This window comes from Mesoplodon densirostris, chromosome 12, assembly GCF_025265405.1.
Source record: "Mesoplodon densirostris isolate mMesDen1 chromosome 12, mMesDen1 primary haplotype, whole genome shotgun sequence".
In the NCBI taxonomy this organism is placed as follows: domain Eukaryota; kingdom Metazoa; phylum Chordata; class Mammalia; order Artiodactyla; family Ziphiidae; genus Mesoplodon; species Mesoplodon densirostris.
The window spans coordinates 27,526,763-27,543,532 of record NC_082672.1 but is presented as its reverse complement, the minus strand read 5'-3'; the positions used below and the strand labels follow the sequence as shown (position 1 = coordinate 27,543,532).

Below are 16,770 nucleotides of genomic sequence, written 5' to 3'. Positions count from 1 at the left end.
TTACATAAAGAAATCTATAAACAGTGATTACTAGTAGAAAACTATCTATAAAAATAGAGAAGTAAAATGATTAGAGGTAAGTGAAGCTAAATTAAGACTTCATGAAGGAAACAAATCTTAAGGATGGAACCAGGCATCTTAAGAAAATTCTAGTGAGTATATTTGAGTAACTGTATGAAGTTATTTCCACTATTGTTGATTTTTTTCTATTTTAGTACTAAATATTTGTTGAAAGAGGATAAATAATTTGTATTCTTCAACTCATTATTACATTGAAGAGTTGCAAAGTTTTTGTTCAAGTTTTCAAAGCAACAGGTTTTTGTTCAAGGGCTGCCTTATATCAGCACTGTATTTGTCACCTGATTGTAAGCTAGCTCTAAAAGAGCTAAGTACTTGATAATGGAGTGATGAGCTCTTTATAATAAAGACATAGCTCACTTTTTGCCTCTGTACTGAGGTGTTCAACAAAGTCAAGAATAAAGAAAATATTCTTGAATCAATTGTTTCAAGCTAAAGAGCATCTACTTTCCATCAAAGAAGAAACTGAGCTAAACTCAAGCTTCTATTTAGCTGTCATTTTCCTTCTTTGTGATACAACAGCTGTGATTCTTTCTGTGAGACATACAAGTAATTAAATTGGAATTTCACAGTGCCTTACATCTCCAGGGATATTTCTGAACTTATCACTCATAAAATAACTTAGAGGTAAAGCAAGACAGCATGGGATGAAAACTAGTGCCAAATCACTCTGTTGATCTGATCTGGAGATGGGGGAGAAACCCTCTCCAATTCAAACTACTTATTTGTATATGATCTTTATTATTAAAGAAAAGTCAGGATGAAAGATCTAAAAACTCAAAATTCTAACTACCTTCTTTCAGTCCTTTTACTATTTGCATATTTTTTTCCAAAAAAAGAGAATCATTCTATTTTAATAATCTGTTTTTAATTTTCACATGATATCATGAAGCATGTTACTATTAAATATTTGTTTAAAACCACAATTTTCTGGACTTCCCTGGTGGGCCAGTGGTAAAGAATCCACCTTCCAATGAGGCGACACAGGTTTGATCCCTGGTTGGGGAACTAAGATCCCTCATGCCGTGGGACAACTAAGCCTGAGTGCCACAACTACTGAGCTCGCGTGCCTCAACTAGAGCCCGTGTGCCACAAACTACAAAGCCCATGTGCCCTGGAGCCCAGAGGCCACAACTAGAGAGAGGGCCTGAGTGCCACAACAAAGAGCCCACGTGCCGCAATTAAGACCCGACACAGCCAAAAAAAATTTTTTAAAAAAGAAGAAAGAAATTCACAAAACCCGAATTTTCTTCTGGGCATATACTCAAAAGAATTGAACGCAGAGGACTCAAACAGATATTCGTACACCCATGTTCATAGCAGCATTTATTCACAAGAGCCAAAAGGTGGAAACAAACCCAAGTGTCCACTGACAGGTGACTGGATAAACACCATGTGGTATATACATTAAATGGAATATTATTCAGCCTTTAAAAAGGAAATTCAGACACATGTTACAACATGGTGAACCTTGAGAACATCATGCTAAGTGAAATAAGCCATTCACAAAAAAGACAAATACTGTATGATTCCACTTATATGAGATACCTAGAGTAGTCAAACTCAGAGAGACAGAAAGAAGAATGGTGTTTGCCAGGAGCTGGGGGGAGGGGAGAATCGAAAGCTGTTTAATGGGTACAGACTTCAAGTTTTGCAAGTTGAGAAGGCTGTGGGTGAGCAGTGGTGATGAGAGCACAGCAGTGTGAATGTACTTAATGCCACTGAATCATACGCTTAAAATGGTCAAAATGGTAAGTTTTATTTATGTATATTTTTACCACCAACACACACAACTTTGAACGAATGATATTCCATCACTCGGGGATGTTATCCTTCCATTTAACATTTTCCCTACTGTTGGACATTTAGGTTTCTTCCAATTTTTCGTTACCATACAATTCAGTGTAGGAACATTGTAAACACATCTTTGCTCCCGTATCTGCTATTTTTTTAGGATAGTTTACGAAGTACATAACTGGATTAAAGAACATGAATTATTTCAAGGCTCTTGATACATAATGCCAAACTGCGTTCCAGAAAGTTCTTACCAATTCACATTCCCAAGAGCAGTATAGGAGAGAGACTTCTATATCGCACCCATGCCAAATTAAAGTATTTTCGTCTCTTTTCATTCTTGCTAATTGATAACAAGAAAGCATAGCTTGGGATTTTAATGGGCACTTACTTGATTGCTCCTGAGAGAGAAGAGTTCTCATACGTTTATGACCAATCTAAACTCATCTTTCCAATAACTGCCAATTCCCTCAAATTAAAATGTAAAACTCATATTCTAAGAAGGCTGGGAAGATGGGAGGAGACAGATTCGGGAAAGCTCTGAAGGGGAGGTAGGGCCAGGGATTTAAACTTATTCTTTAAAGATATGAAGAGCAGTAAAGGTTTAGGAAAAAGGGACTGACAGCAAAATACAGGGAAAGTCTAAACATTTAATAAAAAAGGAACAGTCATATTATCAATTATGGTTAATCTATTCAATAAAATGGATCCACTAAGCAAAATTTCCAGGGACAAAGAACTCTGTATAGTTGAAAAACTCCCCAAGCAATTCTGATATCCAGCCAGGCCTGGAAACAATTGCTTTGGTTCACTAAGTGAAATCACCCCTATTCTTCCAAATGCTCCTTCCTTTTCATCCTAATGCCTGGCAAACATCTAGTTCTCTCACTCATCCCTCTGACGACTGGGTTACAGAAAGCAAGCCTTAGTTTCTCTCCTTAGGTGCATAATGCTCATTAGCCACAATTAGAAAACCTCCACAGTGACTTATTAAATATGACCATTCTTGGACTTCGACTTGGTCATGCCACAACAGAGCTTCACGCAACCTGTCATCTGTTGAATCCCATATTAAATCAAGGTCAAGGCATGAGAGCAATGCACCAGGGCACTTGTTTACAGAGCAATCATGGACACACTCTATCTATGTTTTACCCAAGTCTCCAGGTCATCCTGGAATTGCTGGTCCCTTAAGAGCCATCTACATCTGGACACCAATGAGCTGGGTGTCACGCTGAGTTACGAAGAACTCTTCAGGTTTTGTGCTCTAAGGATAAAAATCATCCAAAATTTGGAAACTCACTTATAGAGACAACCAAGGACTAAACAAAAATGTCAGTGAAATAATGGTGAGATAAAACTCTGGGAGGGGGGAAGAGGGTGGTAGAAATAGAGATAACACAGAGAAAGATATCTCAAAGCCAAGAAAAAAAAAGGGGGGGGCTAATCTGGCAAATGGAAAATAGACATTTGTCTTTATTTGTATGTCAATTGGTTTGTTACATAACTCTTCCAAAGTAAAGCCAACCCCATTAATCATGTAAAAACTAAACAGTTACTAGGCACGCAATACTGTTTGAATAGCACTGTCACTGACGTAAAAGAAAATTAGTTGATAAGGCAAAGCTGTCTGTTCTTTCCCAAGTTACTATGGAAAAATGAACGTGTTAATGCTAAAAACAGACTTAATGCTTTTAATTTCCTGGCTATGGATCTTTTTTGGCATTACAACAGGGAGACATGATTATGCTAATACAGTATAGGCACCTAATTCCCTTTCAAAATTCTGAAAATGACTTCCTATCTCCTCTCAAGAATACCATGATCTCTAAAACCAAATATGATTTCAAGCAATCAGTGCCTATCCCAGTGACCCCATGAGAGCTGTGGTATTGATATATGAAATTCTAGCAAGTCCTATGTACAAAGTATACAGACTCTCTTTTCCCTCATTAGCTAAAATGTTCAACTAGATCCAGAAATAAGAGAAAGGAAACTCAGGCATATTTTGGGAAAAAGGAATCTAATCAATATCCATTAATCTAGTCAATGTCCAGTTTGAACATGGATAAATATAACATTATATAAAGAAATACAAAATATTTTCTCATATTATATACTAAGGATATAACTCTAAGGGCCTACTAAATTCCAGGACTTGAACATATGTTGCTTCATTTAATCTCTCAAACAGAGCATCTATTCCTCCTAAAGTGATGAGTTTAAACCATTTGTAATAATGCCATCTCCTTGCTAGTGACTTGTGTAGTGCTGCGGTGATGATGAAATACTAGAAGCATAAAGAAATGTAAGGAAAGTGTGGGGTAGATTTTTATGAGTGTTTTCTTAGTCCTAAGAAAAAGATACAAAAAGTGATGGCCTCCTTTTCTCCCGTCTCAGACCTGGCATAGCTAAGTTAGATTGATACCGGAAATGGCCACAGCCCCTTGCAACTCTAAGAAGGCCAGACTGAGGGCAGAGCCACCCATAGCAATAACAAGGAAACAGACTTAGCTGACATTTTTAAGCTGCCGACTCAACTTAACCAGACCCAGCCCTATTTCTGGACTTCATGTTTTAGAAGTTACATTTTCTTACTGCTTAAGCCCATTGGAGTAAGGTATTCGGCTACTTTTAGGATGCTAAGAACATTTCTAATTCATCTAGGTAGGTATTATTCTTATTTTTCAAATAAGAAAACTGAATTTCCTAAAGGTTAAGTAATTTGCCTAAGATCACACTGTTTCCAAGTACTGAGTCAAGATTTATTTCATGCCCGTCTCCCAAAAATCCAGGCCTCCTCAACAAAACAGTACAGATATTCCTAGGAATGTTTGTTCCTAGAAATTCCAGGAAAATGAGCCTAGGATGTAGTAAAAACAACACTGGATCTGAAAAAATTGTACTTGAAATTTTATTAATCACAAAACATCAAGAAATTCACTTAAGTTCTTTGAGTTTCACTTGCCTTAGCTGTAAAATGGAAAGAAAAATGTCAGCCTTGCCTACTTTACAAGGTGTGTTAAGCCTCCAAGTGGTTAATAACATATACAAAAACCTTATGTGAACTCTAATGTTTAAGGGATTGATTATTATTTCTACGTATTGAACAAATACTGCATATATCAAAATGTTCTCAGTAAGTCATTCTACATATGAATTCAGCATAACTACTTTGTGGTTATTTCTTTTTCAGATTAGGTTAAAAAAGAAGTTGTAGAGATAATCTTGGCAATGAACCTTCCATGACCTCCAAGTCATGGTCCATAATATTGCCTTGGGTCATTCCATTTCAGTCTGTCACTTCAGAAACTCTGTGGGTTTTGTTTCTTGCGTTTTTTTAGGATGTAAATCTAGGCTCTTGGGTCATAATATTTCCTTTGAAAGCTGGCTATCCTCCCAGCTTCACTCTCTTGCCTTGCTCTTTTTTTTTTTTTGGCTGCAACTTGCAGCATGTGGGATCTTAGTTCCCCTACAGGGGATCGAACCCACGCCCCCTGCAGTGGAAGCTGAGTCCTAACCACCGGACCACCAGGAAAGTCCCGACCTTGCTCTTGATTCTATAGTAGCCCCAAACATCCTCAAACCAGCACTTGTGACGGGTACCATTGCTGCTTTCTTTAACTTATATTTAACTTTATATTGACAAGCCATGATAAAAAAGCTACAACCGTTTAATAACTAAAAGTCAAACTCAGTTTAGTTACCTAAAGATCAAAAAGGTATTTTTCATACCTTAACCTGGATTATAAAAACTTACATACAGGGCTTCCCTGGTGGCGCAGTGGTTGAGAGTCCGCCTGCCGATGCAGGGGACGTGGGTTCGTGCCCAGGTCCAGGAAGATCCCACATGCCGCGGAGCGGCTGGGCCCGTGAGCCATGGCCGCTGAGCCTGCAGGTCCGGAGCCTGTGCTCCGCAACGGGATAGGCCACAGTGGTGAAAGGCCCGCATACCACAAACACACACACACACACATACACACACACACACACACACACACAAACCCCCAAAACTTACATACAGAAAAAAATTAGCATTATTTTAGCCATCCGCAAGAGCTTCAGTGACCAAAAATAACTAAGGAAGTGACAATGAAAAACATCAAATGTTAGAAAACTACTCTTTTTTTATACTTAAATCAGCAGGATGTGTTCCTTTAAACCACTCACCCTCTGTCCCAGATAAGCTTCAACAAGTAGTTTGTTCTACAACATATTACTATTCTCCAAACTTAAAAAAAATCTAAGCCATAAACTTTTTTCGTATTTTTGCATTCTGAATCCCAAGTAAACCTCTCAGAAAATAGACCTGCATTAGAAGACCTCCCTAGAAGTAAAAAAGTGCCCTGATAATAGTACTCATAACAAACACAATGAATGCTCAGAGGAGTGTCAAGCTTTCTCCCTGTGGTGTAAGTCAGGAACAGTAAACTCATTAAAGATGTTAAAAAGGGAAATTTCAGGACTTTCTTTGTGGCGCAGTGGTTGGGGGTCTGCCTGCCAATGCAGGGGACACGGGTTCCAGCCCTGGTCTGGGAAGATCCCACGTGCCGTGGAGAAACTAAGCCCGTGCACCACAACTGCCGAGCCTGCACTCTAGAGCCCACGAGCCACAACTACTGAGCCCACGCACCACATCTGCTGAGGCCTGAGCGCTCTAGAGCCCGTGCTCCACGACAAGAGAAGCCACCGCAGTGGGAAGCCCGCGCACCACAATGAAGAGTAGCCCCCGCTTGCCGCAACTAGAGAAAGCCCGCACTCAGCAATGAAGACCCAACACTGCCAAAAATAATAAATAAATTAAAATAAAATAAATTAAAAAACAAAAGAAGGGAAATTTCAAGAAAGAGTTCTATGTGCCATTGTAATCCCAACTGCTTGGGGCTCTTTTTCTATTGAGTTGAAGCTCTTATCCTAAACTTCCCATGCTCAGTAGATGACTGTCCATTCAAGCCAACAGAAAATGATTCAGGCTATAGAAACTGTCCATGGAAAGAAGCTTTAGGGACTGACTGCCTGCCACTCACTCCTTATCCCATCGTGGCACTTGATGAGTGAAAGCTCAGAGGATTATGGGTTAAAAAAGGTCAGTTGCAACAACTCTCTGGGACTCAGGAAATGCATAATCCTGGGTAAGTCTGGCCAGATGCCTAATATCCTTGGTAATGCCCTCTTAGGTCAGCACCTTGACAACGTGCTTTTACTTCTCAGTTCTAACAGAAAGGGAGGTTACAGATGATGCCAACACACCAACACGAATGAGTGTGTTTGCAGGACTGTGGGAGTTGGATTGAAACACTAAGAAATACTGAAGTGGCTTTACAAGTGTGAGGGCATGAAAAAACACCCATTTTAAAATAGGGGGGAATTGTTCTTAACGACCTGTAGGACAAATGGATATAATGATAATAATGGCAGGTTATAGACAGATAATCTACAGTAGAAGTGACATTCTTATATTACTCGATAAATCAGTGAGTGACACACCCAGGTCAACTCCTAAGGCTCTTCCCATGAAAAGGCTTTGATTTCTAACTGCTTTCCCTGTTCTTACTAGAAAATTAATGAGGGCTTCCCTGGTGGCGCAGTGGTTGAGAGTCTGCCTGCCAATGCAGGGGACACAGGTTTGAGCCCTGGTCCAGGAGGATCCCGCGTGCTGCGGAGTAGCTGAGCCCGTGTGCCACAACTACTGAGCCTGTGCTCTAGAACCCGTGCGCCACAACTACTGAGCCTGTGCTCTAGAACCCGTGCGCCACAACTACTGAGCCTGTGCTCTAGAACCCGTGCGCCACAACTACTGAGCCTGTGCTCTAGAACCCGTGCGCCACAACTACTGAGCCTGTGCTCTAGAACCCGTGTGCCACAACTACTGAGCCCACGTGCCTAGAGCCCGGCTCTGTGGCAAGAGAGGCCACCACAATGAGACGCCCGCACACCGCAGTGGGGGGTGGCCCCCCGCTCACCGGAACTAGATAAAGCCCGCGCAACAATGAAGACCCAACACAGCCAAAAATAAATAAATAAAATAAATTTTTTTTAAAGAAAATTAATGAATAGCTTAAAATGAAATCATAAAAAACTGACATCTTCAATTTGACCTGAAAACTTTGAACACAAAGATCTTTTTTTTTTTTTTTGCGGTACGCGGACCTCTCACTGCTGCGGCCTCTCCCGTTGCGGAGCACAGGCTCCAGACGCGCAGGCCCAGCGGCCACGGCCCACGGGATCCTCCCGGACCGGGGCACGAACCCGTGTTCCCTGCATCGGCAGGCGGACTCTCAACCACTGCGCCACCAGGGAAGCCCCACAAAGATCTTTTGAGAGACAGTTAATGTAGTTAATGTTCCTCAGCTAAATGGGAACCATTGAAAAGGAGCCAGAATTGGGAAGTCTAGAAAGTTAAAACAAAAACACAACCAAAAAAAAAAAAACTTGTGCTCCTTTATTGAACTTTATGTGACCTTGAAAGCTCTCAGTAGTCTAAATTGTTTGGTTTTTCAAATGGGGAAACACTTCTATTTTATTCCTGTGCACGATGCACATTAACTTCATAAGATGTTTTCCATTTGAATCTGCTGACCATGAAAATCAGGCTTTTAAAGATTACCTATGCATTTCATTATCACTGCCAAATCAAAGCATTTATACCAGCACAGTGCTTCCAAATATCAGATTCTAATTCTCCTACAATTAAGAATCTTCTAAAAGTGGAAATCTTCTGGTAATAGAAAGGTTGCATAGTTACATTTCTCTTTTATAACATCAGGGAAAAAATCGGTTAAGAGAAACGGTAAAACTCTCTGAATTGCAGTAACAATTTATAATACAAACTTAAAAGTCCAAACCAAAGCCGTCAATGAAAATCTAGGAAGTTTTCCTCCCTTATTATAACTTATTATCCCAATTTCAGGCCACCATTAAACTGCTAAGGTGATACAAGATTTTGAAACGTTAAGATTTCTGTTTCACAATTTTAAAAAAGTTATGCTATCATTGAGGAACACCTGAACTAAGTCAACCTCCTTTTTTTTTTAAATTGAAGTATAGTTGATTTACAATGTTGTGTTAATTTCTGCTGTACAGAAAAGTGATTGTTATACATGTATATATATGTTCTTTTTTATATTCTTTTCCATTATGATTTATCATACGATATTGAATATAGTTCCCTGTGCTACACAGTAGGACCTTGTTGTTTATCCATTCCATATATAATTACATCTGCTAACCCCAAACTCCAAATCCATCCCTTCCCCAACCCCCTCTCCCTTGGCAACCACAAGTCAGTTCTCTACATCTGTGAGTCTGTTTCTGTTTTGTAGATGGGTTCCTGTGTGTCATGCTTTACATTCCACATATAAATGATATCATATGGTGTTTGTCTCTTTCTGTAAGTCAACCTCTAATATTTTTTTAAATCAGGCACTCTTTGGGGAACATTTTAGAAATACTAAAAAGTACAGAAGGATAATATAAGCAACACTTCCCACTGACATACCCACCACTCGACTTAAGAAATAAAATGTTTTAAATATTCTTGCAGCTGCGTGTGAAGCATTTCATGATACCTTTTTACTCCTTCCCCACTGGTAACTATTCTACTAAATTGGGAATTTATGATGTACATTCATGCGTCTCTACTTTTACTAGATGTGTATGACTGTTTTTAAAGTTTCTATAGACGAAATCATACTCTATGTATCCTGCCATTTGGTTATTTTGCTCAACTCTTTTAAGATTCTTTTTTTTATGTTTTAACTTTTATGTAGAGAAACTTCAAGAATCTCTCTAGGGTATAAACTAGGAGTAGATCTGCTGGACCTAGGGAAGGCTAACTGTCAACTTTCCTTGATAATACCAAAATCTTTAAGTAGTCGTAAGATTTTCTGCCACAACCAGCAGTGGACTAGGACTCCCATTTCTCAAACATCTTTGCCAACAACTGACAATGTCAAATTCATAAATTTTTGTTAATCTTCATAGTGTAAAATGGTATGTCTGTTTTAGCTTGTAGGTACAGCATTTTTCATATTTTAAAAAAAATATGTTTGTTGGCCATTTGTGATTCCTCTTTTGTGAGTGATCTGTTCTTCTCCTATGCCCATTTTTAATCTTTTTTCTTTCTTTCTAAGTATTTTTAGGAGTTATTTATATATATTGAATATAAATCCCATATTGGTTACATGCATTGCTCTCTGCCTGTGGTTTATTTTTTTACTTTGTTGATGATATCTTCTCTATGTATTCATAAATATTTTTACCATTTCCAGCGCTCTACATGCCTTCTAACAGATCCATGTTTCCATCTGGTATCACTTCCCTTCAACCTAAAGATTTTCCTTTAACATTTTTTGTAGTAAAGGTCTGCTGGCAACAAATTATCTCAGTTTTTATTTATCAAGAAATATCCTTATTTCACTTTTGAAAGACATTATCACTGGGTAGAGAATTCTTGGTTGACTGTTTTCTGCTTTAAGTACTTTAAAGATGTTATTCCATTGTCTTTGGCTTCCTTCTGATTAAAAGTCAGAACTCACTCTTTCCCTTGAATATAATGTATCTTTTTTCCTGGCTGCATTTATGATATGTTCTTTAGTTTTGTTTTACAGGAATTTGACTATGAGGTGCTGAGGAATGGTCTTCTTTGTATTTACCCTGCTTGGGTTTTTGCTGAGCCTCCTAGATCTGTGGCCTGTTTTTGTTTGTTTGTTTGTTTGCTTGATCAGATTTGGTTAATATTTAGTCACTAATTATTCAAATATTTTTCCTGATATATCACCTCTCTTCTCTACTTCTCAGACTCCAATAATGTATGTTAGAATGCTCAATGCTATTCCACAGGTCACTGAGACCATTAATTTATTTCTCAATCTTTTTCTTTTCTCTGTTTCAGTTTGAATGATTTCTAATCACCTGTTTTCAAGTTTATTGATCCTTTCTTGTATTGTGTCCTATTTATTAATCCCATTGGATGGAATTTTGACTTTGAATACTATATTTTCAGTTCTAGAATTTCCATTTGGTTCTTCTCCAGTTTACATTTATCTCCTATAATTCTTCATATTTTCACCCATAATATCCATCTTTTTCAGTCGTCTCTTCAACATATTTATCATTGTTATTTTAATATCCGTCTCTGCTAATTCCAAAATCTTTGTTGTCTGTGGGTCTACTTCTATTGACCGATTTTTTTTTTTTTTACTATGGATCATACTTTCCTATCTCTTCACAAATCTAGTAGCTTCTGATGGTGTAGTAGACACTTTGGATGATATGTTGTAGAGAGTTTGGATTCTGTTATCTTCCTCTTAAGAGTGTTGAATTTTGTTCCAACACACAAATAAATCACTGGCAGTTCACCTTGTTCATGTGGAGTCTTGGTTTTAGGTTTTATTAGGGTGGCTCTGTTTTGGTTTTCCTCTTAATTTTCCTTAGTCCTGGGATGTAGTTTTTTTATTCTGAAGCCTTGGACCTTCTGGAGTTTCAGTGGAAAGCTCAAACTGTTTACCCAAGCCCCTCTGACTTGGTGAGGTTCAAACTCCAAACTCTGTCTCTTCTGCATTACACAACTGCTGAAATCTCTGTTCAGCTCCAGCCTTCTGGCTGCTATTTTCTGCTGGACTCCTTTGAGTTTTACCCCACATGTACACATGTCAGGGGTCAGCCAAGAATGGAAGGGCAGTTTATACTTATATTTTGGGCTCTCTCTGTGGCTCCTTCATTTAGGGGGTCTATCACTCAATTTCCAGGCACTCTGGCAGCCTCAGACTAACTCCTCCAACCAGTGAAACTATGATTTTCATCTTAAGTTCTAATCGCCCTGTGCCTGCAGATCAGAGAGCTCCCCCAAAGGAAAAAGCATTTAAAAATGGATCTTATCTAATGTGGTACCCTTCATCTAAAGATCTAAAACTCTTCAGTTTCTTACTATCTTTAGTAACTCTTCGGTGCTCTCAAACTTTTTTTTTAAGTGTTTTTCCAATGTTTATAATTGTTATTGGCAGGGCGATCAGTGCGATAGAACCTACTCTTTCCAAAAGACAGAACCTTGATGAGCAGATGCAAATTTTAGTGGACTCTAGTTTTCCCAATCTTTTATGGTTTATGGTATTAAAAATACCTTGTTTAAGAAATTCTTTCTTACCCCAAAGTCATAAATTCAGTTTGTATATTTTATTCTAAAAATATTTTTTCTAAAGGTTTTTTTTTTTAATTTTGATCTTTAATTCACTTGGATTTTATTTTCTGTGCATGGGTTAGACTACGGATTCATTTTTATTTTACAAGCAGATAAACAAATTTTCCCAGTACCATTCCTGAAGAGTGTATTCTTTCCACTCTGGCTCATGAAGCATACCATGTCATAAATCTAGTCTCAAATCTATATATCTCAGTCTGTTCCAGCCTCTCTCTTCGGTTCCAGTGTTTTATTTGTCTATGCTTGCACTCATACTGCAACATCTTAATTATTACATTGTTATAGTATGTCTTGTTATCTGGGAGAGCAAGTCCCTCCACCTTGTTCTCCAAAATTGCTTTGCTCATTCTTGGCCCTTTAGTTTTTCAAATAAATTTTAGAATCAATTTGTTGAATTACATGAAAAGCCCTGCTGTGGAGAATTAACATCTTTAAAATATCAAGTCTTCTCATCCACAAACTTGGTATATTTTTCCATTCAGGTCTTCTTTCATGTCTCCTGAATTTTCCCCCAAATTATGTTTTTATTGTATTATACTTTATAATATCTTTTAAAATTCTTTTTTCTTAAATCATTATCTTTTCAACCAATCTATCCCATTTTACTCTGCCTTATTAAATGAATTCCAACAAAATTATTTACTAAAGCTATAAATTGTGAGATTTCATAATACACAATCAAAAGGATAATAACAATAATTTAACACTCATTTGCAAACAATTTTTTATGTTATGGATTTATCAAGTATCTTTTCCTGTGCACTTACCAAGAAGCTCCATGGTCTCTACTTTCAGAATCCATGAAATTAGAGTCCAAAAACATATCTTTGTAGATTCGACCAACGAGGCAATACATATCTGAGGCAACTTGCCCTTCACTTTGCACCAGGGGAATCATAATGTCAAGAGCTTTTGCTCTATCTCCAGGGAGATTTCTCCTAAGGTAGAGGAGGGAAACATCATTGTTTCAGTATAGATTACAGAAGCAGTTTAGGCCAATTATCTTTTTAAAACTCTATTTAATATATTGATTCACATTAGTGAAGTTTGGCAAGATAAAAACAACAATTATATTTTGAGAGTCTTCTGTAAATCTTTTTATCCTATTGCATGTCTACTGCATTTAACAAGGATTTCTTTTGAGTTGCTTTTCTGCTAATGGTGATAGATTTGTGCTTATCCATCCATAGTCCTTCCAATGTCCCTGCAGTCTCTGTGCAAATTTAAGTTGATGGAGTGAGATTAGGAATGCAGTCTGTGGCCTTGAATGGGACAGAGTCAAGGAATCCAAACAAAAACAAAACCCTGATGCTATAGGTTTCAATGGCTTTTACTCCGAAACACTGAGCAAACGAATTCACAGACAATACCAACAATCCAACTTTAACCCAAGAGTCGCTTATTTTCTACACATGACCAATTGATTATCTAAGGAAGCTGTTTTATATAGCTCATTTTAAAATCAGTGAGTACGTATAGATTGTTCTCAAAGATTAAAATTCTCTTAAGAATTATTTCTTGAACATTGAAAGCATTGTGTTAAGTGAAGGAAGCCAGTCACAAAGACTACATGTTGTATGAGCTCATCATATGAAATGTCCAGAGTAGGCAAATCTATGGAGACAGAAAGTAGATTTGTGGTTGCCTAGGTCTGGGGGATTTGAGAGGAAATGGGAGGGTGACTGCTAATGGGGAGGGGGCTTTTTTTGGTGGTGATACAAATGTTTTAAAAGTCTTGGTGTTCATGGTCACACAACTCTGTTAATACACTAAAATCCATTGAATCATAGTACACTTTAAATAAAATTGTATGGTATATGAATTATATTTCAATAAAACTGTTATATAAAAAGAGTTATTTGTATTCTCAACTACTATTTTAAATCTTTCTGTGCGTGAAATGCCTTTTTACACTTTGTACTAAATACCTTGAGTTTAGAATAATGCTGCATACAAATACATTTATCATTTCATTCTATTCTATTTTAGGAAAGACAGAGACAAAATAAGGATAAAGGAAAATATAAGAGGCTCTATGGACTTTCATTTTTCATTTCAATATAGAATATATTTCATTCTGTCTTTCATTTCACCTCTCAAAAAGGATTTATTTGGGGCTTCCCTGGTGGCGCAGTGGTTGAGAGTCCGCCTGCCAATGCAGGGGACACAGGTTCATGCCCCAGTCCAGGAAGATCCCACATGCCACGGAGCAGCTGGGCCCGTGAGCCATGGCCGCTGAGCCTGCACGTCCGGAGCCTGTGCTCCGCAGCAGGAGAGGCCACAACAGTGAGAGGTCCGCGTACCGCAAAAAAAAAAAAAAAAAAAAAAGGTTTTATTTGAAAACCAGTTGGAACAGATAATCTCTGGAGGTTTCATCTCACTCTCCCAAATCTAAAGAAAAAGATGTTTAATAAATGGGGAGATAAAATAGACTTTCATTATACATGTACTGATAAAGTTAGCAATTTCTAGAGTTTGGGTAGATAAAAAAGGAAACACACAATCTCTGGTTGAAGAGCATGCTGACTTTTCTTTGGAGACAAAGGTAGGAGAATCTAGTGATGACGAACAGAAATACCAGCATGAGCTAGATCTGGGTTTGAGCCCCAGTTTTATGATATGCTTACTCCATCTCTTCAGTTTCTCATCGGTAAACTAATTAAGCCTTCATGGCAAATGAATGATAGATGTGAGGTCCCCTCCCTTTTTCTTTTTATCATTCTCTCCAGTTGTAGTAATTACATACATATTCAACTCTCCGCCATGGTAGAGAACAGCACAACTAAGTTTTGGACAGTTCAGTGCTCTAGGCCTCTCTATGGCCAGCGCAGGGATGATCCTCCATGGTGACTCTGGGTAGAAAGTGGCACTGAGGTAGGTGCCAGCCATGATGCCAACAGAAGGCGTGGAGGCAGGACTGGAAGCAGCAGTGTTAGTCCTGGTCCTAGAAGATTCATGGACACATGACCTAAAATGTGGCCTACAGAGTTTTAATTATAACCAAGTATGTTCAGGGCAATCCCAGTGAACATATTCTTTGGTTAGGAATATGTTCACCTAGATATAACTATCCCTACTCTAGTTACTTTTTGTGTAAATAATCATTTGGTGTTGAGTATATTTAAAGATAACATCATATCCATGGAATTTAAAAAATCCTAAAAAATATATAAATAGCAAATGCAAATTTTGACAGAGAAGAAAAAGAATTTTTAGAATTTAAATATACAAGCATTGAGGGACATTTTTTTACTGACAAAAAAGTCAGAAAAAAATCAGAATGCATGCTTCCTATATTTTACATGGTTGAAGTAGAAATATTAACATTACATTCTAATAGGGAGTGGTTGCACGGCTATAGCAAAAACATACCATAGAAAGAATATGGAGGTTAAAAAATAATATGTTAGCACACTGTGGATGGAAACTTTTTCTTCTTACCTATTCAGTGCAAATGCATAATGAAACTTCACATGGTGATGGGAGGCCAAATCAAAGGTTGGCAGCTTTTCTAAAGTCTCTACCAGCTTCACAATAGAATCATAGTCCTTTTAAACAAGACGAGAATAACACAGAATTAAACCATTGGGAGAAAGTCCTGACAATGAAATGCCTTTGGCCAACCAGCTACCTGAATCTGAGAAGGGCATTAAAAAAAAGAACTAGAACCCATGGAATACTTTGAAGAATCTAAAACCAAGAAGAAACTGTTTGTTTGTTTGTTTAAATAAGGGGTTTGGATTATATAGATAAAACATTAGAAATATTGAGTTACCACATCTGACCTAAAAAACAATAAACCATCTAACATGGTAATGCTACATTGTCTAAATATGGGTGGTTTACTTCTCCCTGGAGCCAGATTCCTGGTATGCAGGGTCTTATCAATTACTTTCAGGGAAATAGTTTCCAAAATATCAAGGACATGGAACAACTAATTGAACTTCTGTTATAAGTAACAAAACTATTCCGTTTCAACACAAGTAAGCTCTCTAGTCATGGAATCCTAAGTGCCACACTTTTTCCACGTATGTGAATCTTTGTTGTCCACATGAAGCTTTACTTGGGCCTGAAAGATTGGGAATAGAAACCAGAAGTCACTTAAACTTTACTGTAAAAATCCAATAGCAAATCCCCAACTCAGAGAGGATTTCATTCTACTTACCACAATTTAAAAATTTTAAGACATCCCAATAAAAATAATATTGCATGTTCATGCTTTACTTTATATATTTTTAAAGTTATTTTTATAATTAATCAATTGCACATTTCATACTTCTATCTAGTTAGACCCAGCACTATCAATTTCAAGCAACACAAACTCCAGGAGTAAGAGATATGTCTGGAAAGCTCTAAAAATTTCTGCTATTTGCCAAAACAAAGCTTTCACTTATTGACTGATGGGTGTGCCAGAGGCTAATGGAATAGAACAGGATGTCTGCAGATTAGCTATGCATGCAAATTTTTCTTTTTGTTCTTTTGGAGGAAAAAGTCAGACCTTTACCGTACAAGTCTTTCACAATCACTGATCGTTAACTTATATGAGTCTGTTTCATTTATCATAAAATCTCTGGATGGAAAGCTTAGGAGAGTCAATAAAAAATTACATGTAGTGACATGAAGACTTAATAGCTAACTAAAACTGGATATTAACACTCCCTCATTCCTCCAACGTGCTACATGACAAAGACGTGACTTTG

At 37.7% G+C, this 16,770-nt stretch overlaps 1 protein-coding gene across 2 annotated transcripts in view; it reads right to left on the bottom strand.

Moving 5' to 3' along the window:
- The window catches only part of MAP3K5 (mitogen-activated protein kinase kinase kinase 5), a 223,029-nt gene that overhangs the window by 117,368 nt on the left and 88,891 nt on the right, over nt 1–16,770 (bottom strand). For both annotated transcript variants that reach the window (XM_060114738.1, XM_060114739.1), the window contains exons 6-7: nt 15,512–15,618; nt 12,838–13,008 (exon numbers count right to left, since the gene is read on the bottom strand). In XM_060114738.1, coding sequence (XP_059970721.1) covers nt 12,838–13,008; nt 15,512–15,618 — 278 coding nt within the window. The remainder of the gene's footprint in view (nt 1–12,837; nt 13,009–15,511; nt 15,619–16,770) is intronic.